General features: G+C 25.5%; 2 protein-coding genes across 2 annotated transcripts; both read left to right on the top strand.

Annotated features, from left to right (window-relative positions):
* The first annotated feature begins 1,008 nt into the window (after positions 1-1,008).
* LOC113789867 (chitinase-like) lies at positions 1,009-2,965 on the top strand. The gene is made up of 2 exons (XM_027339459.2): positions 1,009-1,747; positions 2,198-2,965. Exons 1-2 carry the CDS (start codon positions 1,071-1,073, stop codon positions 2,802-2,804), a joined length of 1,284 nt encoding a protein of 427 aa, XP_027195260.1. The 5' UTR covers positions 1,009-1,070; the 3' UTR covers positions 2,805-2,965.
* Positions 2,966-6,871: 3,906 nt separating this feature from the next.
* LOC113789707 (LHFPL tetraspan subfamily member 3 protein-like) lies at positions 6,872-24,470 on the top strand. The gene is made up of 3 exons (XM_027339280.2): positions 6,872-7,439; positions 23,628-23,873; positions 23,942-24,470. Exons 1-3 carry the CDS (start codon positions 6,974-6,976, stop codon positions 24,445-24,447), a joined length of 1,218 nt encoding a protein of 405 aa, XP_027195081.1. The 5' UTR covers positions 6,872-6,973; the 3' UTR covers positions 24,448-24,470.
* The last annotated feature ends 682 nt before the right edge of the window (positions 24,471-25,152 follow it).

Below are 25,152 nucleotides of genomic sequence, written 5' to 3'. Positions count from 1 at the left end.
AATGTTTATGTTGTTACTTATGCGTATGAAAAAAAAACAACTGATTGAAATGAATATAACAATTGCCAATTGACTGATTGATTAATTGTTTGATTTATCAATATGCCCACATGCATATTGAAACAACAGGTTATCAAAACATCATTTGTGTTGTTGACCACACCAATTCATTCAATACTTAATGAACAATGGAATTATAAAAAAAAACTATATTAATCTGGTAAGAATTATTATTTTCCTTTTCTTTTTCAAATTCAAAGTTGAAGACAATGAAATCTTAAGATAAGAAATTTAAAAAAAAAAAGATAATTATGATCCAGAACAGAGAAAAAAATGACAATGGAAAAAAAGACAACTGAAATAAGCATGAAATGATGAAGGATTCATCTTTTTTCTTGAATTATATGTTCAACAACAACAATACAGCTTTTCCGTTTTTCGTGCATCTAATCTATTTAATATTGTTAACCTAACATTTGAAAAAAATAAGAAACAAAAATTAATGATATTAATTTTTTTTTTTTTTTTGATATAAATTCCAAATGATAAGATAAGCCTATTCAATTTGTTGTTAATGAAAATAAAATCATTCAAAATCCTAATTGGCAAAATCCTGCATTATCTTTATGAAACGATTGATTTGACATTTTGGTTTCGAGATGCTCATCATTGGATTTATTGATTTTGTTGTTGCCTTTGCTTGATATTATATGATCAATAAAAAAAAATTGAAGAAACCATTATTATTGTTTTATTGTTTTTGCTTTTATGATTATCATAATCCAGTCATGATGATAGTTGGGTTCTAGAATTGTCTGATTAAAATATTTAATTCATTTACATTTATCATCAATCAAGGATTATTGATTTTGTAATCTTATTTTCAAGATTATATTAGATTTTTATTAAATACATTTCTGAAATGATTTATGCCCATAAAAAATTTATATCGATTTTAATGATTTCCCTCATTTAAAATTGCTATAAAAATCATTTTTTTTAATTGAAAAAAAAATTTATATAATTATTATTATTTATTTACATTCATCGGTTATTGAATAAAAATTATAATGCTGAAAATTAATAATATTCATGGTCATCATAACCATAATTTAAATATGGTAATGATTATGATCATGACAATTTTTTCCGTTATTTTTCTTAACAATCAAAATACCGTTATGGCAAGTGAATTTCGATCAGTACCATATTATATGCCTTTTGAAGAAGCACAAAATATTGATGATATATTGGCCCATTCAGGTCTTAAACATTTTGTTTTAGCATTTGTATTGGCACCAACCGATAGTCATGATTGTGTACCAGTATGGAATGGCCTACGCAGTCGTTTGGTCACGGAAGATACATTTATTGTAAATATTGTTAATAAAATCCGACATGCAGGTGGTGATGTTTCTATATCATTTGGCGGTGCATTTGGCACCGAATTGGGCCATGCTTGTAAAACTCCTGAACAATTAGCTGCTGCTTATCAATTGGTTATCGATAAATATCAGCTAACACATGTTGATTTCGATATCGAAGGTGATAGCTTAGGTAACGTTGAAGATGAACGACGTCGTTTTGAAGCAATCAAAATATTGAAAAATAATGCTAAACATAATGGTAAAAAAATATTTGTCTCATTGACATTGCCAACAACAGTAGTCGGAATCAATGATGCTGGCAAAGAGGAAATCAAATTGGCAATCCAACATCAAGCTGAAATTGACCTTTACGGTATAATGTAAGTTTATTTTTCCTATTCGTCTATACACACCGCACAAAGTATATTATTGTGTGTGTGTGTGTGTGTTCTTTAAACTTTCACTGTTGTTGCACTTGTTCCAAAAATTTTCATTTTTTTTTGAAAAATCAAACAAATGAATTGAAATGAAACGATGTCGCCAAACAGAATGGGAAAAAAATTATGAGCTCACCTTGATTTTTTTTTACTTTTGTTATATTTCACTATGAATATAATAGTGAAAATCCAACGGCCATTGCCCATCATTGTCATTAACATTATGATGATCGTTTCATCTCATCATCTATTCATTTACACAATGTGTGTCCTATTCCGCGTGATCTTTGTTTGTGTTTATGTCCTGATATTATTATTATTATTATCATCATTATTAGCATTTTGACTATATTTTTCTCCCATGTTTGATATTTTCTTTGTTTTGATTCACAGGGCATTCGACTTTGGAGCAATGGCCAACAATATGGTCAATTCGGTAATCAGTGTTATGGAGGCATTCCATCGACAACTCAAATCTATTCACACGGAATGGTCAGATCGACAAACATACGAACATATTGGAATGATATTAATGAATGGCCATACAGATCAACCAAGTGAATTGTTCACACAGCAAACATTTGAAGAACTTATTCAATATGCATTAACACATGGATTATCACGAGTTTCATTTTGGGCTATGAACCGTGATCGTCCATGTCCTCCAAATCGTCAACATGGTTGGGCTGCAATTTTCTGTAGTTGTGTTGAACAAAAACCTTATGATTTTTCACGTATTTTATCAAAATTTGAATCCAAAACTATAACAACAACACAAAAACCTCAAACAACAAAACATCATCATACCGATTCACCCACAACACATCGTCCAGATAATAATGATGTTGATTGTTCCAAAGTTCCTAATGGTGGAATTTTTCCCTGTAAAAATGATCGCCATCATTTTATTGAATGTGCACACGGTGAAAAATATATTATAGCCTGTCCAAACAATACCGTATTTGATCCAAAATTATTGACATGTGTTTGGCCAAAATAATAGAATAGACAAATTCAACAACAAAAAAAAAATTAAGAATAAAATGATTAAAGTTTTTTTCCATAACATTTAGTTTATATCACGATTGTTAATAATTATTTGATCAAAACAAAATAAAAAATAAATTTCTGTTCATGATCAAATTGATTGACAACACCTGACATTATCATTAAAAGGTGGAGTTCTATATATAAACAAAAAAACAAAAACAAAATTCATGATATGACCCGATCATTGATGATCGATGACAACAGCAATAACCAAATGTCAGTTGTTACAAATGTCTAAATTGACCATGACCATCATTATCATTATTATTATTATCAACATTGCGGTCAAACATCATCACCAATTAGACATTTGGAGTGTTGATAAAATGAAATGTAATAGATGAAAAAAAACGAAATCAGCTAACATCCAGTGTCATCTAATCACATGGATCATCATTCATAATCATGAAAATGAATGAATGAATGAATGATGTGACTCGTGGTTCATTCGTTCGATAATTATGATGATGTACTGGAACTCGTGTCGTTTTATAATTGGTGGTCAAACAAAAAAAACAAACAAACAAACGAACATGAAAAATATCTGAAAATTATATGATAGAATATGGATGTGGACAAACAAACAAACAAACAAAATGCATGAATCAAATCATCATAATCAATGTACATTATAATTTGAACATCCTTCAAATAATTATTGTTGTTGTTGTTGTTGTTGTTGTTCAAAACAGGCAATTTTTTTCTAAATATTTTGATTTTTAAATATAATTGTCATTAGTAAATGATTGCATCAACCAAACCAACAAACAAACAAAAAAAAATGTTTCAAAGTAATATCATTTCACAGTATTATTTGTTAACAGGATTGATAAAAAATATGATGATAACTTTTGTTATGAGTATTCTTGATTTACTGAAAAAAAGAAATTGATATTCGTTACGAATGATATTTATCATCGAAATTTTAGTATTTTAACCATGTTGTCGTTGATGTCAAATAAAACAAAAATAATGTACAATTTTGAAAAAAAACAACTAGGAAGAAAGTATGAATTTGAAATTGGTTTCACCTGTCAAATTGTATATGTTCTTCATTGTTTTATGTCATTTTGGACATTTTAAATCGATCTCGGTAAGGGAAAAAGGATAAAGCAGTAAAAAAATAAAACGAAAAAAAAGCCAAAAAGATGTAAACAACATATATACGTGTATAATTTATTTATTTTTTATTTTTATTTTTTAAATTCATCTAAACAACAATGTCGTGTGAATGCAATGTGAACGATCAAGAACAAAATGATCACTTTAACTAACAGGATTCAAATATTATACAACAAAATATTAGTTACGTGAAATGCAAAAAAAAAAAAATATTATTCAATGTTGATGATTATAGTCAATAACAAAAAAAAATGTACAAAAGTCATTGATTCTATGTGTGCATGATTTAAGTTAATTTAATTAAATGATAATTAAATATCAGAAGAAAAAAATAATAATAAATAAACAAACAAAGATGATCCAATGAATCTAATTGAAAATGATGATGATGGTAATATTTTGAACATGTTTCAGTCATCGATATATTGTTAATCTGTTTAGGATATAAAATGAATGAATTGATCAATCGATTGATCACATTCATTGATTATTTGATTGGATTAGATTTGAATCGATAAGGCCTTAAATTTAATAAGATATGATTAATGCAGAAAAAAAACAAAAACAAAAATCCAAAAATTTAATTCAAAAAACGACAAAACAAATAGGATTCAAACGAATTAACCCAAAAAAATAAATAAACACAAGGAAAATGAAACATGACAAAAAGGTCATCATCATCATCATGTAGCTACTTTATTCATTATCATCATTTGATGAAGATGGAAAAAAATGGCAGATTTTTTTTTACTTTCAACATTGATTTGTTTCTCTTGTATTTCATCGAGAAAACTATTCGATTCGATTTGAATTCAACTTGTAACGGAATAAATGAATGTAAATGAATAACATTACCTGAATGAATGATGATGATATTGACCTATTATTCAATCGATTGTTAATGATGATTATATCATCTTTGTTTTTTGTTATTAGTTAAAAACAGGAAAAAAAACAAAACAAAATTTTGACCTCCCAGCTAAATAATATCCGTCGACAATTTTTCATCGTAACTTTTTTTCCATTTTCAAATTCATTTTTTATTTTTTTGGAATCAAAATCAACAGCAAAATTCTATTCAATTTTGTTTTGTAAACAATGAGGTTCAGCGTGTGTTCAAACAAATACAATTTATTTCATTTCAGTTAAAAAAGAATCGAAAATCATTATTTGTTGACCAGCTGTGTGATTCATTCACATTCATTGATGATATATTTATTTTCATTTCATGATCATCGAAATAATCATCAATTAAAAGATTTAGCCATCATCTTTATGTTTACGGAAATGGTAGACTTTATAATAATGATGTTGATGATGGGTGTTAATGATGATGATGATGATTATGATGATGAAGGCCTATGAAAAGTCAAAAACTATAAACATAATGTATTTGAATTGATTATGTAGGAAAATGTTTTTAAATCAACAGGTTAATCAAAATGAAAAACACGATTAAAATATTATTCAATTTGTTTTGGAATTTGAATTGAATGTTTGGAAAAAGAAAATTCATCAATAATATTAAATTAATCGTTTTTTTTCTCTTTGTATTTATAATTACATTAAAATTGTAAATTTATTAATTGTTTACGGACATTTGGTGAAGTTTTTTTCTTCCCACTTTTACACTTGCTGTTGTGTTTTATTCCAGTTATTGAATGTTTTTCAACATTAACATTTTAATTATCATTCCAATCTTTTACTTTTTTCATTATTATTATATGGATATATTCATAATACAAAAACGTGCAACAAAAAAAAATTTCTTTTTTGTTTTGTTTATTGATTAGATTGTTTTGTTACTTTTGAATTTTACAAACAAACAAACAAACAAAAAAGCATTATTTGACTATTTCCACTGTATTCAGGAATTGTTTACTTGGATAGAATTATTATTGATCCATTGGCTAACAATGATTGTGGGTTTCAAAACAAAAAAAAAATAATTAATCATTCAGGGGAAAAAATTAATGGGATTTTTTTCTGTTTTTTTCTGTTTTGTAAGGGGTAAAATTCAATCAATAAATCAATCAATAATCATTGATTGAAATAAATTGTTCAATATATTTTTTCTTTCATCGATTAATGAAAAATTTTGTTGTTGTATTTTGGCGCGCTAAAATGAACTATTCATTCATTCATTCATTCATTCAGGTAAAATTCATTTGTAAAACATTGAACACATTTCAACACACCCACAATGTGAATAAAAGTGAAATAGAGAGAGCAGAGCGAAGAGAGAGAGAGAGAAAGAAAAAACAAAGGTTGATACTATTTGTAATCAACTATTCTCTTTTCGAATTTCTTTTCTCTTTTTCTTTATCTCTTTTTTTTTGAAAAAGATGTTTTTTTTTTCGTATTACAATCCAATGGATGATGATCCAAAAAATCATCTCAGAAAATTAAAGAGGAAAAGAAAATGTTTTTGCTTCCATTTTATGTTTCATCCAAAAAAAAGTAAATTTAAATTTTAGTTTGTCTAAATATTGAATGAATATTGTTGTATATCGTGTAAACATCGTTGTCTTCAGTTTATTCGAAAATTCGAAATTTGATTCACATCATTCAATTTAATGTTTGCAAAATGAAATTCCAAAATGTTTCCATCTGTTTATTTTAATATGTTTGACATTCTGTTGTGATTAGTAATGAATTGGATCATAAATGTTTGTTGGTGATTTGTTTGTTTGTTTTTTTTTTTTGATGTTCTGGCACAACAAATTAATAACGATAATGCAACAGAAAAAAAACCAATAACAACGATAACATAAGATGATTGTGACATGATTTTTAAATTTTTTCATTTTATTTTATCGAAATTTGTCAACTGATATTGATTCGTAAAATCAACTAAGTTATTGTTTGTTTATTTATGTTGATTTTACTGGTGACATTTTCTTTTTCTTATTTTTTAAATTTCACCTTAAAATCAAAGTGATTGATTGATTGATTTAGTTTGTTGGGAATTATCAATAACAATAATCAACTGATCCAATGTCTATGTCAAAAATCATCAAAGATCAATCACCAAAAATGATGTCGACTGGACAATATAGTGAAACAAGTAGTGGTGATATGTATCTCGATAATCGTTATCTATATGCTCGTAATAGCAAAGCAATTGGTGTATTATGGGCAGTGTTTTCACTTTGTTTTGCTATTATAAATATGGTTGTTTTTGTACAACCACAATGGTTAGGTGATACAGCTACATCACGTGGTACGGGTTATTTTGGTCTTTGGCGATCATGTCGTTTATTACAGGATGGTCAAGATTTAATCTGTGAAGGACGATTAGATGATTTTAGTACAATACAAACACCTGCATTTCGTGCAGCAACCGTATTTGTTGGCCTTTCAGTTTTTCTATCATCATTATGCGTATTATCAATGGTATTATTCTTTTTTCTTCATTCATCAACCGTATTTCATGTTTGTGGTTGGATTCAACTTTCATGCGGTAAGTTTTTTGTTTTGTTTTGTTTTTCTATCCAATGATATTGATCAATAATAAATGAAAATATATTATTATTACGGTAATTATAAACATGATCGATTTGGCATTGACAATCATATTTGTTTGAATGTGAAAAAAAAATCAAATAGTCATTCATTCATTCAATCATTTAGAATTTAAAAACAGCAACAGCCGGCTGGCTGTTGACTTCAAGCGTTTACGTTTATTTTGATCAATAGTTCAATAGATCACCGAAACATATTTAAATTGATAAAATGTTAATGATGATCGATGGCACCGATTGGCTCCATATTAAAAAACAAATAGCATTTTTTTTTCTTTTCAATTCATTATGAAATGTTTAAAAGTCTTTTATTCTTTTTCTCTCTCTCATTCTATCTATCTATCTATTTATCTATCTGTCTATCTGTCCTTGTTCAATAGTAGTTTTTACTTCTAACCATAACAACAAGTGTATGTCATTACACACTTTTGTTTCATTGATTGTTATATTCGTGCCAATGATCGTGACATAAGGCGCCTGGGTTTGATTTTTGGTTTTTCTTTTTTGTTTTTTGTTTTTTGGTTAAACCATTATTCACATTCGGTGTGATCCATTATTATTTATTATCATCATTATTATTATCATTACATTCGTTTGTCACGAATTGAATGGATTGATTTACTATCCGTTTTATTTTTTTGTGTACAATAAGTAAATGTGCACACAATTTTTGTTAAATGTTGAATAATGAAACAAATTAAAAGTTAAAATTTGAAATGATTGAAAATATTGGTTACGGATTTACATTAAAAATTTATCATTACAGATACACACACACACAATGAAAACAACAAAATTATATGGAAATTCTATTTTTTTCATGCTTTTCAATATTCTAATTACTGATTGATTATTGGATTTAAACATGAAAAAAATGCATTTAAAATGCGATTTATGATGAACCAAAAATAACTGTAATTAGTTGCCCGAAAATAACAATAATTGATCTTGATTAAATGTTGATGATGATGATGATGAAATTAATCGATTTTTTTAATCAAATAAAAATTAACACATCTCTGTTCATTTGCTATAAAAAGATGATAATGATTTCTATGATGATTATATATATTTTTCTGGGTTAATGAATTACCTGAAGCTATTCAAGCATATAAACAAATTAAAATGATAAACAGAAAATTAATAAATTCGAAAATAAAACTTTCATTTTTTTTAATGAAACAAAAATTGTTTGTTCGATGTTGTTGATAAATATTGAAAATTCGAAACATGTTTCAGAATAATAATAATTTAACATATGACATTGGATAAAATTAATTTTTTTTGATTAAATAAATGTCATCAAATGTTTATAAAACTAAAATAAAATGCATATCGATCCTTCAACAAAAATCATCGATCAAGGATTTTTTGGATGAAGGCCAGATTAGGAAACAATCATTTGGATGTTAGTCATTACAATTCAAAATGTTTTTGTGATCATATTCAAAAAAAAAACACACACACAATGTAAACACAAGCAAATTTTTCCGGTACAAATCATTTTATCCGTATCCGAACATAATTTTAATGCTTATCAAAAATAAATAAACAATACTACAATAGTTTCGATTATGATGAAGATATTTTTTTTGTTGTTTTTTCCATTTGCTAATGGATAATGTAATCAAATTGAAATGAATGGGAACAATATTTGTGAATGAAAACACAAACAAACAAACAAAACATTTGAATTTCCTGAACTTTTTTGGAAATTTGATAAATTAGAAAAAAAAAGAACATATAAAGTATTCACAAACGAAGCATAATCATTTAAAATGAAATCATTCAAAGCAATGACTAATCAATCTGACTTGTCCACTGTAATGTTTATATTCAAATACTTAATTATCATTATGTTAATGATGTTGATAAATTGGAAATGGAATCAAATCTTGATGATCGATCGATCAATCCATTGTTCATTATTGATATTTTTTCAACAAATTTCTACTAAATATGATGGCCAGAAAAACAAAGTGTTTAATTACAAAATGATACAGGAACACTATCATTATCATGATGATGATCTGTTGACTAGTGTACAACAACAACAATTTGAATATTTAAACGTCATTCACTTGTTTACTTTTTTTTCTTCAAATCAAAAAAAAAAAGAAGTTTTTTGTTTGTTTTGCCATTTGATTTTAACCAGGTAGTTTTTCCACTGAAAAAAAATCGCTTCAATTTTCCATTTGAAGGATTCAAACAATCGAATCGATTGATCGATAATGTGTTTGTTTGAAAATAAAAATCAATATCTGTAATGATTTATACACAATTTAAATCAGGAACAATTTACTTTTTCGCCAGTTTATTTATTTGTTCATTGCTACTAGTTTTTCTTATTCAAACATTAACCACCAAGAAAGAAAAAACAAAGCTTACATTGGATTAAATTTCAATGAAAAAATGTATTTTACATAATCAAAATATAGTTTTATGAGGAAAATATTTTCTGTAAAAACTGAAAAATTTCATTTTCAATATGAACGAATCTCATATGAAAAATTTTTTTATTGGATTTTTTTTCTTTCATCAGCTAGAATTTTGCACATGTAATCATCGTGATTGTTGAAACCATAATCACATCACATCATCAACTCTATAGGAGAAAATAAATCAGTGAATCTTCAAACTTGAAGATCCAGTTACGTCGTTGATGTTTTTTTTTTTTTGATTGAAATGTTCATCAGAAATAAATTTGACTGACGAACGAAATGAATGAAAAATGTCGCCATCATTATTTTTTATTTTTTTGATGAGAATTTATGGATTTTGCTTTTTCGATGAGTTCATTCGATGAATATACGTATAAATATAATATTCAAAAAGAAAATAAACCACGAAATGTTTGCCACTTTTCATTTTCCAATGACTTTCCCATTCTATAGCGTATGATTTGATTTTGATTGAAAAACAAAAACAAGAAATGAATTACATTCAATCACATAACAACATATTTTATTTTGTATTACGTGAAATAAATGAATGATGATTATTTTGTCATCATTGTCCTTGTCGCCGGACATTCATCGTCATATGTGTTGAAAACAAAATCAATCAAATATGATAATCGATAATGATAATAATAAAAGAAAAATCGATAGATCAATTTGAATCAAATTTCAATCATTCATGATATTGATTATTATCGATCATATTTTATTGTTGGAGCAACTATGCAACAAACAAACAAACAAACAAAAAATCGATTTCAATTTTATGGAAAAAAATTTCATCATTGTTTATTTTCGGTATCATTGTATCAAGATATATTCATTTTATATGTTTCAATTTTCAAACAAACAGAAAATTTTTGTTTTTGGACAATTCGACAAACATTTTTGTTTTCCATTTTTTTTTGTTTTGTTTTGTTTTGTTTTTACTTTTCATAAGATTCTTTTTGAATGAATGTTTTTTTTCCGCTTTTCATTAAGATGATGATCATTAGTGTTTATCCAAAGACTAAAATGACAAAACAAAAATGAAAAAGAATCTATCGTAGCCAAATTTAGTTGGTTTTTTTTTTTGTTTGGATATATTATTATTTAACAAGAAGGGCAAACTAAAAATAATTTTCATCAAGGTGTGTGTTTGTGTGTGTATGTCATATAGGTCACTATTAAAACCATACGCATACCGTAAGATTATTATTATTATTATTTTGAATCATTTGTTTGTAATTAAAGATGCATTTTTTGTGGATATAATTTTTCCTGGTGAGAACATTTCTGTTGTTGTTGTTGTTGTTGTTTGGTTTGTTTTTTTTCAGGTATTATCTTCTTCTTGTTTTCATTTAATTGACAATTGTTTGTTGTTTTTTGTTTTTGATTTTTAATTTTTATAATTATCAACATCATTATCAACAACAATTCAAACATTAGGTTAGTTGGTCATTTTTGTTGTTGTTGTTGTCGTTTCAAATCAATCCAGGTATACATACAATAACAAAACATATCATAGTCATTATTATTATCATTACTATCATCGTTTGTTTTTGTTTCAGGAAAAATTTTTTCCCATCTGACATCGTCTAAAAATATTATCATCATTTTTTTTCATAAACAATTTTTTAATCATCATCATCATTTGATGTGACCTACCTGTGTGTGACCCAACAATTAAAAAAGAAAAATTCATAATTTTCTCTCTTTTTTACTTAATCACACGTTCTCTTTTCTTTGAATGCATTAATTTTTTGGTTCAAAAATAAAACTGTCATTGATGATGATAATTGAATCAACGACAATTTTATTTATTTATAAAAAAAACATGTTTTGGTTTTCATTTTCATTTCAAATTCAGATTTTTTTTCAATCCATTTCATTCGGATTTTCTATTCCAAATACCAAGTTTATTGGCATTCAGATGTGTTTGTGTTCAACAAAAAAAACCAAACCAAAATATTCACCAAAAATATCTTAGTTGAAATGAAATCAAATGTATTTCTAATTATATCTGAATAAATTATCTATGTATTTTTATATGATGATTATATCATATATGTAATCAAAATCAAAAATTTAGCAACACACAGATTTATCATTTCACATCATTATAATCATAATGGATGGAAATTTTATTCTAATTATTAAAGGATTATTTTTCTCTATATTCAGAAGCCATAAGCTTGTTTATTTATAAAAGAATTGATGAACAATACTCGAGTCACGATACTTTAGAATCATTTGGAGTCTCACACATATTATTAATATTATCATAGATTTTCATCAAATTATAAATCTAGATAGATTAGATAATCATTCAATAAATAAACTTATAATTCCTATTCATTTATTCAAATTTTTTGTTTATTAATTATAATTATTTATCCATAGATTATATCCATCATCATCATTATCATTATTATCTTATGTGAAAATGAAAAACAAAACTTTATGATTATAAAAAAATGTTTTGTATTCTTTTCATTCATAAAACAACATATTATCTAAAATCTAGATTTAAAAGATCATTCATATATGAAATGTGCAAATTATAATCACGATAATATCGATATTTGTAACTTTAAGAACAAATAAGATAATTTTGATTTGCATAGATTATCTGATAGAAATGAAACTGTTCAAAGATAGTGAGAGAAAAAAAAACCATAATCATAGGGAATGAGTAAAAAAAAATCCTGTCATAATGATATTCATCATTAGACAATATTCAATCATAATCATTATCATGTAAATCATATATTCCATAACATGGATTTCTCATGGACATACAAACACTTACTCACTCACACATACAAAACATCCGAGAACATCCAAAATATGTGAATCATATTTTTTTTCGCAATTTGTTTGTAACACCAAATGATGATGATGTTTATATGTCAAGAGAAAAAAAAGATGAATGAACATGGAACATGATGATTAATTTCCCCAACAACAATAATTAATAACTAAGAAAAAAAATGATAAAATTTTCAATTTCCTTTTGGGAACTTTTCCATTTTTTTTCGACTTAGATATGAGAAACAAAATCTAATGGATTATCTGATTGAAAACGTTTTTTTTGTTCATCAATATTTTTGTTTTCGTTTCGATTATCGATTGAATTAAATCATCTAAATATTGTTTATCCTTCCGGTTCACGATTTCATTTTTTTTTCGTTGATTTCATCCAAAATATATTGGATGATTATCATTATTCGATGATGATCATCATTGATCGTTATGAACAAATGAAAAAAAAATCATTGATGATGAAATGAATGGATGAGAAAAAAATCTATGTACATTTCTTTTTAAAGTAAAATAAAATATCTATTCATCGAACTGTGGAAAAAAATTTATCTTTCCTATTGGGCAAAATAAATAGGGGAAAAAGGAAGTAAACGCAGAAATTTTCTACAACAACAACAACCAAACGTTTACTAATAAATCTATCATGATGATGATTTTACTCAACTTTTTTACTTTTATAATTTATTTATTTATAAATTTTTCTCATATTTATTTTTTTTAGTTTAAAAAATTTACCTTTATACTTGAAAAGTTTATCTATCTGTTCATTTTTTTCTTCTTCTTCCGATTCAATAGATTTTTGTTTTTTTTTATTTTAATTGAACTAAACTTGATGATCACGAACTTGTTATGTTTGGTTTAAACGTAATGAATGTGAAATTTTTTTTCTTCGTATCTCCCGCATTACAAAAAAAAACACGATGTCCGGATTTTTTGTAGAAGAAAAAAAAATTCAATTTTCCGTTTTAAAAAATTTTTCATTCATTCATAATTGTATTTTGTATTTTGATAATACATATTATTTTGACATTTAGATAATAATGTAAGGTAAACTTGATGATTTCAAAAAAAAATTTATACCCGAAGATTACATCATCATCACAAAATGATGATGATGATGATGATTGTCATGTGAATGATGTTAATGTAAATCAATCGTATGATGTTTTATACGTACACCAGGGCGTCAATTTCTATTAACATGTCATTTTTGTATTTTCAATTATCTAAGCTTTTTCTTTCCCTGATGTTCGTACGAGAATTTTCCGTTATTTTGTTTTCATTCAATTTTATTCCACATTTTGTTTTCAAAACTACTAATTTTTGTTTTTATTGAATCAAACATGTTAAAAGAAGAAAAGAATATAATTTCCGTTTCAGGTGAAAAACGAAAGTGAAAAAAATTAATTAAACACACACACACACAATCAACAGTGAGAAACATCATAAATGGAGACAACAGGCAAAAAAACAAATTCAATCAGCCAAAAATTGACATGAACGAATCAAATAACAGTAAAAGAGAGAGAGAGAAAAGAAAATCGTTGGCGTTATATTCCAAATGAACCAAACATAAACTTAGTCATTTCCATTTTGTTCAATCCAAAAAATATATTTCTCATTACATTCTTTATCCATCCAACTTGTTTGCTTGTTAAGAATGTATAAGTCATTGAAATTCAAGCCTTTTCGCGGTAGCCAAACAAACAAAACAACAATTCACATTAATTAAATAAAATAGGCCATATTGTACGTTTTACTTTTTTGTTTTTGTTTTTTTGGTTGAACATTGTATTCACAATTCAAAACAAAAACAAAACAAAAACAAAAAAAGAAGAAAAATTATAAATACATTATGAATTCAAGGATAAAATAATTTAAAATGGCAAAATTCATATTTGTTGTTGTTGTCATGTTTCCATCTTTGGATGTTCATTTAAGGAATTTCATTATTTTTTGCATACTTGTTTCGAAATTTCCAATGTTTTTTTCCAATTTATTTTAAATAAATCAATTGTATGCTAATGTAATTTTACAATAACCCACACACAAACACAAAAATATTTTTTCGGTTTCATTTAAATACAATTTGAAACAATGAACTTAATTAAATCATTTTTGGTTGATTAAACTGTGTGTGTGTTAGATTTTCAAAATTGAAAATTTTGAATAAATAATTCTTTCATATGAAACTGGACAATTTTGATGACTATTTTTTGTTTTTTCTAATTAGGTCATCATTATTTATGATTCCTATTTTTTTCAAGTCGATTATATATCGATTGTAAATTGTTGTTTCGATTTCATTTTTAGTTTTTTTTATTTGTTATTTTCTTTTCTATATAAAGAAAAAAGCATAGCATCTGATATTATTTTTTTGTTTTGTTTTGTTCAATAATATTAAACAATCATAATTCATATCATTGCTATTATCTGATGACATGAAGAACATATAAAGAAGATAAACAACCAAAATGTCGATCAGTTTTTTTTCTTGATTGGCAAACAAAAAAAAATGGTGAATGAATTGACCCATAAATAATGATGAAAAAACAAGCAGTTTTCAGTTGAAAACGACAACAACAAATATTTATTTTGGAAAGAAAGAAATTGATCTGATTGATTCACTTATTCAATTCTAAAAATTCATTGTTCTAAAGAATATTATCATTATTTTTTTTGACGAATTAAAGTGAAAGAGAGATTTTTATTTGTCTTTGGGACCTTCTTTTTAAAAGGATGGACTAAATTGGTTATAAAGTTAAATTGCCTACTTCAATAATAACAAAAACGAAAAACAGATTTTCACATGGAACAATTTGTTATAACCGTTGGCGTTGTTATTTTTAGATATATTTACAGATTGTTCAGGTGATTATCTTATACATATAATCATTTTATGAATCATTCAATGTGTTTAATATGAAATAAAAGAAAATTTTCAAGAAAAAAGAGAATTTTACTTTTGTCTGATGTAATGAATCTCGATGTGCAATGATAACACATCGATCAAAAAATCCCAAAGTAATTTGTTCATAATAATGGTATTTTATTCGGATGTTTCTCCCTTTTTTTTGGGTAATTTCATTGTTAAGCCATTAAATTCAATCATCATATATATATATTTTTGCCATTCTTTAGCTATTTTTATTTTAATGATAATAATGAGAATGATCATGATTTCAATGTTCATCTCAAATTGATTGTTGTTTATTTGTGTAAACATTTTTCCGTTTCTTTTATTTTCTCTTTAATTGAATAAAAAAACAAAATTTTATCATTATTAATTTGGTGAATGGCCATGATAACCCCTATCCAGCATAATTATATTATCATTAGATTCAAACAACAACAAAAACATCATCATCCTCAAAAAAATTCATTCTTTTTTTAGTTTATTATCATTTTACAAATTTACGATTCATCGTTCTTCTTTTTTTCCTGACGGTAAATGAATAAACAACAAATGCAACAGGTTATTGTTGAACATTGAATAGAAAAAACATTCATTACAATAATGAAATTTTCATACCTTAGTTTGTTTCAATGTCAATTTTCAATTATTCATCCATTTTTTTTGGGGGGGAAAAAGAAAAATTATTTCAGGAATAAAAGATAAATATTTTCATCTTGTTTTGTTTTTTTTCACACAATTGCAAATTGACTTGTCAAGTAAGAAATAAACAAAACAAAAAAAACTTGAAAAAAATTCAACTGGAACAATGAAGATTGAAACAAAAAACTTTTCAACATTTTGGATTTTTTATTCGATGTATAATTTGATACATCGTTTATGTGTGTGTGTATGTTATGTACGAAACAATGAATAATTTTCTATAATACCAAATTCAATGTACATATTTTATACATTTTTTTCTTTGCTTATTCACAATTATATGTCAAATGTATTTTGTTTCAGGATCCATTTATAAATTCAACAACAAAACATTCACTTTTTACACTATTGATTTGACTTAAACAAATGTTTTTTTTTGATCTCTCAAACGTCAACAACAAACAATAAATATTGAATAACAAAAAAAAGTTTCAAAAAAATTCATGAAGACCACCAATGTTAAGTGCTAAAATTTTCATTGATGAATGAAATATGAAAAAAACAACGATATCATATATAATACAAACGTATATGTCTATATGTTTTTCTTTCTAATCATAATGATAGGATCGAATATATTCAAATGAAAAAAAAATTTAACAACAATAATAACAATATTATAAATCTATAATTGAATCGAAATTGAGCAATATTCATCGATCTTTGTCTTCACATTCATTTATTTTCGTTCGAAAAGTTTTCATAAATTATGAATAATAATCATATTCGTATGATGATGATGATAAAGCTGATGATTGTAGCCATCAATCTATAATACAATAGACATGAATTCTTTCATTCATTCATTGATCACTATTCTGTTTCTTTTCTTTTTATTTCATTTTTTTCATAAGAACTAAATTGTTATTGTCAAAATATTTTATTTCTAATTTATCAAACAGCCAAACAAAATTGATTGAAATGTACATTTTTGATAATTTATTATCATTCATTTAGGATAGGATTTAGTTGTTGATGATAAATACTTTTATTGTTGTTGTTGATGATGAATATTGATTTAAAATGATAATGATATGATCCAATTTGATCCAATTTTAGAAAAAAAAATTCAATAGTAGCATTTTATTTTTACTTTTTTTTCTATTCAAGCATATCAAATATACACAAACAAGCACGTGCAAACACGTACCAATATAACAATTGATTTATGTGTGTGTATCCATCAACATATTGAAAATTTGTGCATACTTATTATGAATGTTGAAATATATTTCTTTCCCTCTATTAATTATGATGATTATTGGAAATAAATAAAAAAAAATTTTCTTTTTGGCTGATTTTATTGATTTAATTAATTAATTCCAATTGAAATGGAGAAGGGCAAACAAAAAAAAAATTCGATGAAAAGTAGAGAAAAACTTGATCATGCTGATGATTCTAAGCAGTATTAGTTAATAGAGTACCTATCTCAATAATAGTAGCCTATTGAGATACTATAGGCGTTTTTCAATGACAACATTTTCAATCATAATTTTGTTTTTCATTAATCCATTGAACATGAAGTATTTTTAATATATTAAGATTCTATCTTATTGATTTCAATTAGAAAAATAAAACAATGATTATTGTATTTAGATTGGCATTATTAAGCAAGAGAGAGAGAGATGGAGAAAAAATAGCATCAACAAAATGTAAAGATTTGAGATTTCATTTTTTCAGAAGCATAACGCAATATTAAATGATTTATGCAAGTTGACGATCCCTAATTTTTTTTTCAATAACTTTTGATATTTTGAATGTGTGTGTGTGTTCCATTCTTAAGCTACTTTTAGTAGTGAAAATTATAATTAATTTTCATCACTTTAGTTTATATTTGGATCAAGTGTTTTTTCGTTTGTTGGTTTGTTTGAAAATTGATATATTAAAGTATTTCAAATATATTTTGAATTCAAATGATTTCAACAACAACAACAAAAAAGAATTATTATTCAATAGATTTTCAATGATTATCAAATCCTTTCTTTTCACCTCCCATCTCAACGAGAGAAAAAAATATACCTAATGACGATAATCATTGAAAATTATATATGAGGAACAACAACAGTGAACCACAATAGTTTTTGGGTGCTACTTTAAATCATCATCATCATCATCATTATTATGGTTATTGTTACATTCATACTTTCAATCAGTTTTGTTTCACCATAATCATTATTATTATGATTATTTTCTTTTGAAAAAAAATGATGACAAGCTACATTTTCATATCAATAAATGGTTTTTTTTTAAGTTTTGATCACAATAAAAAACGATAAAGTGATCAATTTGATGGATATGAAGATGATGATTGAGATTTGGGCAGATGTTTTTTAAAACACTGGATACAACTGAACAAAAAATCATAATCATAATTTTATTGTCATATTTTTTTTTTGTTTTCCAAGAAATTATTTCATTTAATTTGTTCATTTATTGAGTTTTTTTTTAAAAATTGTAAGTCTTTATTAGATATATAAATGATACAAAGAGTTTCCTGTATCAGGATATAAACAATAATGAAAACATTCTTTTCAAATGTCACATTTCATTTGCGGTTTTCATTTTCAAATCCAATGTTTTTTTTGTGTGCGGACACCTACATCCGAAAAAATGTATCACACGTTTTTATTTGATTGATTAAAAACAAAAAAAAAACATTTTTTTCCTTTCGTTCTGCGTTTTTGTTGTTGTTGTTCTGGCTGACATAAAACAACAACAACATATGTTCTTCATAAAGAACTTTTCGAAAATTATACTGATTATTACTATTGTTGTTTTGGATCGAAAAAAAGATAGTATTTTTTTTTTTTTGTTGCAAAAGCAGTTTCTCAAACAAAGATGAGGTCAATTCAAAGGTTCGGTTATTATTGTTGTTATCATTTTCTTGTTTTTGTTTTTTGTATTTATTTGTGAATGGATTTAAAACAAAAGAAACATTTTATTTTTTTTTATTTTTTGGAGAAAAAAATCGTGTTCAACTAACCAAAATAACAAATTCCATTTTATCATTATCATCGTCAACATCATTCGTACTTCCTGAAATGTTTTCGGATACAAAAGTATGTTTTCAAATGGTTCAAACACATTTGTAATGGTGGTGGTGGATGAAACAATGATCAGACGATGATCACTTGACTTGATTTATTTTTCTTGTTGTTGTTGTTGAAACTTTTTGTTTTCTTTCGGTAATAAAGTTCTATCAATGCATCTTGGGAATCTTGAACAAATGCAAATCCATCAATGTAACTAACTGACCAATCAACCAACTACTAGTTATGATGTTTCAAATCAATTTTCTTTAGAATCTAAATGAAATATGACATTTAAAGTAAATGAAATTTTTTTCTCCACTTGTTACAATCAAGTGCTTGATGATTCCATTCTATTCAATGAAATGTTTTTATTTTTCATTGTTGATTGTTTGTTTCAGCATTAGATTTTGGTTGTTATCATTATTAATATTAATGCTAAAGATTTTTTTTTTGTTCAATAGTAATGTCAATCAATAAAGACAACGATAAAAACAAGATGTTTTTTTTTGTTTTGTTTCAATTTGTCAGATATGGATGTATAATAAATAAATGATGAAGAAAAGGAAAAAAAATCCATTAAGTTTTTTGTAATTCTCAATTCAATATGATAAAATAACAGGATGAATTTTGCAAAAAAAAATTAAAGAAATAAGAAGCAAAAACTAGAAAATCTTTTGAGATTAATTGAATCATTTGTTGAGTTTTTTTCTTGTTATTTTGTCCATTCATTTCATTTCATTTCAATGAAAATTATATTTCATAATAATAAAAGCTTAACAAGTGTCTATCCTCTCCTCCTCTTGTTTGTTCCATATCATTTTGAATCCTTCTGTTTTTTTTTCAGATTTATCCTCTCCACAAACACACACAGAAATGTACATTATCACAAATGAATTTTTCTATTTTCATCATTTTCATTAATATCTATAACACTTGAAGAAAAAAAAAGCTTAGCCATTATGTTAATTATCTAATATATTAGATATATAATGATCGAACGAATGACAAGTTTATGTGGACAGTAATATTTTTGATATTTTTGATGATAATTGAATTGTCATTATCATGCAACATTGAACGAAAAAATTCAACGAAAATTTCCCTTTCTTTAGGATGAGAATTATATAAGTATACAATGATATGATTTACATTTAAATTAGAATCGGGCGAAAGAAAATGAAACAAAAAAACAAAGAAAGTAAAGTAAACAACAACAACAAAATTTATTTAAAATGACCTCGACCATACATTTTGTTTTCCATTTCCATTTTCATTTTCATTTTTTGTTTCACACATGTATGGCCTCGACCATCAATTCCTAAATGTTTTAATTTTTTTTTGTTTCAAGTTCTATCAAAATTCATCATCATCATCAAATTTGTTTGATTTAACTCGTTCAACTTGTTGATCTATTTTGTTGAAAATCCATTTTGTCGATGTTTTTCATTGTTCCATACCGAAAAAAATTGAGAAAAAAAATAAATTTTTTCATTTCATTTTCATTTTGATTACGGTTTTTTTCTGGATGAATGAATGCTGGGGAGGAGGAAAAGTGAAAAAACAACAACCATAAATATATAACGAGAAAGTGAATGAAAATTTCATCTTTTTAAACAAAAATTTGTTGTTTATAAAGATGAAATGACGATTTTGACTTTGAAGACTTTGAAATGATTTTCAATGATGAAATTTTTCATTCATTTGCTTTTTTTCAATGATATTCTTTTGAATCGTTAACAATAACATTGAATAGGAACGTTAACTGCCAAAAAAAACACTTGTTGAAAATGGCCATAAACAGAAATAAAATGAAATCATCATTATCATCGTAACAACAACAACTGATGATAATGATGAGCAAAACTTTTCTTTTGGAATGGTTAAATGGTGCGATATGGAAACCAAATTCAAATTTTGTTTTGATCAAACAAATGATGAGTGAATAGATTTTGAAATCTTTTTTTTTTTTGCTTTGAATTCAATTATTCAAATCATAAAATGAAAGAAATGAAGAAAAAAAAATGTTTTTCTTATGACATGTAATGACGAATTTTTTTTTCGAAATCGAAAAAATAAATGAATGAAATTTTCAAATCAAATCATAATCCAAAAACAAAGAATAATAATGAAGTAATTATAGTTTGGAAAGCAATTAAGGAGAAAAAAATTTCATGAAATTCGTGTTTTACTTATTTTGTTTTTACTAAAAGATAATGGCTATAGGGTTAACACATCATATATCACACACGCACACAAATTTCCAAAACAAAACATGATAATAAAAATCGATTGTAATAATAACTTGATTTTTATTTGATTGAACCATATATATCCAAGAAAGAAAAGAAAAAATTCACGTGTTAAAAAATCACGAACATTTCGTGAATGCATGTGTATAATGTGTTAACATTTTCACCATTATCATTAATAATAATGATTGTTTTAAGTAATCATATTATTTAGTATAATCTACTTATATAGAAAATTATTGAACAAAAGATTTAAGAATTTTTATCAAAATATCAACAAAATCTACGTACAATGAACATTTCGAATATTTTGAATATTTCGATCGAAAAAAATAAAATGACATTATATGACATGTCATATTTGAATATGAAATCCAGATGGACTTATGTTTTTTTTTTGTGTGCTGGTTTTTTTTACCTTTTCTCATCAATCTATTGTGTGTGTGTGTGTGTGTCATTATATATAACAGATTTTTTTTTTTCATCTGATCTGGCTAATGATTATGATTATGGTTATTGTTATGGTTATGATTATTGTTATGGTTATATGATGATCATCATCATTATCATCATCATTATAATATTACCACAATGATGATGATGATCTACATTTCATTATATTCATCACATCTATCTATGGTTGTTGTTGTTGTTGTTTTCTTTCGCTTTTTCGATATAATTATTATTTTCTTCATCTTCATCATATAATCATTGTTATTTTTAATATTGAAAAGAAAACAAAAAGTATTTATGTTGTAATGATTTTCAAGGTTTAAGCATCATTCAAGTTAGTTAGTTTTTTTTCATCTGTATACTTTTCTAGATCACAAAAAAAGAAAAAGAAAATTAAACTTTATATCTTTATACAATCATGATTATGGCAATAAATCTACAAAGCAGGATATATATGGGGTGATTAGTTTTGTAGATAAAAGATCCAATCTATTTTATCATAATCATCATCAAGGGTATTTTTCTATACGAAAACAAAATTTTTAACCAATTTCAATCTGTCAATGGCAATTGTTAGGCGTCTAGTTTAGCATTTTAGAATCATTGTCCTCGAATTGTTTTTTTTTCATATGTAAATAAAAGTAATCTTTTCCCATTCGGATACTATCAATCATTTTATAATCAAATTTTTTGTTTATATATTTCATAAATATTGAAGAAAAAACAATAACTACAACAACAACAAAGGTGTCACGTCTAATTTAAGAAATAAATAAAACGATAAGACAAATCTTTGAATTTCATTAATTTTGAATTGCATTCACAAACACACACACACACGCATAATGCATACGAAAATACAGTATGGGAATGACAACAACAAAATGGATAATTGAATGATAAAATCAAATCAAATCGATTCAATGTCATTAGATTAATTAATCGATTTTTTTTTCATTTGGCTGACCATTTTTTTTATACTTTGCATTCATAATTTCAATCATTCATTTTTATGGATTGTGCTATTTCAACCATGTTAACGAACTAAATTCAATTTGATTATCAAAACAACAACAAAATATTTAGCTAAAAATATGAAAAAAAAATTTTTGTCTACAATCTTGAATGAACTTACCTTTACAAAATGTTCATTCATTCAATATTTAATAACATAGTTCAGTTCTTTACCAATTTTATTTGTTATGATTTAAAATATGTAGAAAAAAAAATTATAAATCAAATCATTGTGTAAAAGAATGTTTGAATCTTTTGAAAAGAAATGAATCTTTTGTGTTAATATACAGGAACAAGGCAAAATTATAAAAAAAAATTTGAAACAATTTGTCCTTGTTGAGTTGAAAACTAACAAACAATTTCAACAACAAAATATTTTGATTCAATTTTTTTCATAAACATGAAATATTCTGGCAAAACAAAAATAAATGAATAAACATAATAAGTCTGACAAATTTTTTCATTAAATTTTAAATTTTATTTTTTCTTGATTAAATAGCCATTTCAATGTTGGTTGGTGTGTTAATTTTTCCGATTGGCTGGGATACACCGATTGTACGTGAAGTTTGTGGAAATGATTCGGATAGCTATTCATTAGGTCAATGCGGTATTCGTTGGGCATTCATTTTGGCATTGATCGGTGTTATCGATTCAATAGTTTTGTCTATATTGGCTTTTGTACTTGGTTCACGTTATGTTAAATTATTGCCCGATCATTATCTACCTAATGGTACAAAATATAAAGGTTTGAATAATTTTTTTTTGTTATTTTATTTTTAAGATCCAATAATCAATAATATTGAACAATTTCAGGAGAAGTAAATTCAGCATTTATGAATCCGGAATATTTACCAAATAAAAAACTTATTGGTAGCCTACAAAATCAAATGATAAGTAAATCGTTACATGGATCATTATCATCGAATGGTTTATCACCAGGTTATGGTCCATTAGGATCATTAAATCATCATCATCATCATAATATTCATCCTCATCATCATAATGAAAATCATCATCCAAATCCACATTCAAATCATCATCTAAACGAAATGGAACGTTATTCGGATTATTCACAACGAACCAATCGATCATCATATAAATCATCAACAGCAATAGCAAATCTTCATCATCATCATCATCATCATCCTCATGTAACACCGAAACAACAATCATCACAACATCAATCACAACAATCATTGCATACTGCTTTATCAAGCCATCAACAACATCAAACACCAACTGTAGCATCATCCGCTTCCGGAACACCAAGTCATCATTCATCATCATCGATGGCAATTAATCAGTATAATAATTTTTGATTTGAACAATATTTAAACAAAAACAAACAAACAAACAAATTTATTCTTTTTAAATCATTCATATTCATTTCATAATCATAATCAACAAATCCATCAAATTATTTTTCATTCAAATTTAATTTTTCAACATTTCCATACAAACATTCCAACTAATTCAATTATTTAATAATTTATCATTATTGTTCATTTTGTTGAACAATTTTTATTGTCAAATCGTTTTTTTGTTTTGTTTGGTCAGTGAGTTTGCATAACTGATCTGTTAAGTAAGGCATCTGTTACGAACAAGTATTATGAACAACCTAACTCTAATATCTATTATATTAGAGAGATGATGAACAAAATCGGATCATATTGTATACAGGGTTAACTCCTTTATTGAATTAGTTTTTCTTTTTTTTCAAAACAAAAACAACATCTCAATTTATCCTTTTTTGTACTGTAACGTAAAATATTGTATAAAAAACGAATGAATGATTTATATTTATCCATATTTTATTGCTTAGATTTATATTGATGATCGTATGTGATGATCGTCAATATGCACAAAAACACACACACACACACGCAGAAAATAAGCCTGATAAAATGAATGATTGTTGATCAGAAATGTATCACGAACAAAGAACATAAAAAAAAGAAAGAAATAACACGTGCAGATATCTAAAACGAATGAAATGGCTAAATTCTTTTTGATTGTTTTTTCTT

Source organism: Dermatophagoides pteronyssinus, unplaced genomic scaffold (assembly GCF_027571235.1).
Source record: "Dermatophagoides pteronyssinus isolate colony J.1.1.1.1 unplaced genomic scaffold, Derpt_VIB-CSIC_2022.12 sq0005, whole genome shotgun sequence".
In the NCBI taxonomy this organism is placed as follows: domain Eukaryota; kingdom Metazoa; phylum Arthropoda; class Arachnida; order Sarcoptiformes; family Pyroglyphidae; genus Dermatophagoides; species Dermatophagoides pteronyssinus.
The sequence above is the reverse complement of the archived record's forward strand: the minus strand, read 5'-3'. Positions and strand labels throughout refer to the sequence as shown.

Excerpts from the sequence above, each read along its gene's own strand:
- LOC113789867 (XM_027339459.2), top strand. The coding sequence starts at position 1,071 with ATGCTGAAAATTAATAATATTCATGGTCATCATAACCATAATTTAAAT. Across the intron at positions 1,748-2,197 it reads ATTGACCTTTACGGTATAAT|GGCATTCGACTTTGGAGCAA; the intron begins GTAAGTTTATTT and ends TTTGATTCACAG.
- LOC113789707 (XM_027339280.2), top strand. The coding sequence starts at position 6,974 with ATGTCTATGTCAAAAATCATCAAAGATCAATCACCAAAAATGATGTCG. Across the intron at positions 7,440-23,627 it reads TTGGATTCAACTTTCATGCG|CCATTTCAATGTTGGTTGGT; the intron begins GTAAGTTTTTTG and ends TTGATTAAATAG. Across the intron at positions 23,874-23,941 it reads TAATGGTACAAAATATAAAG|GAGAAGTAAATTCAGCATTT; the intron begins GTTTGAATAATT and ends GAACAATTTCAG.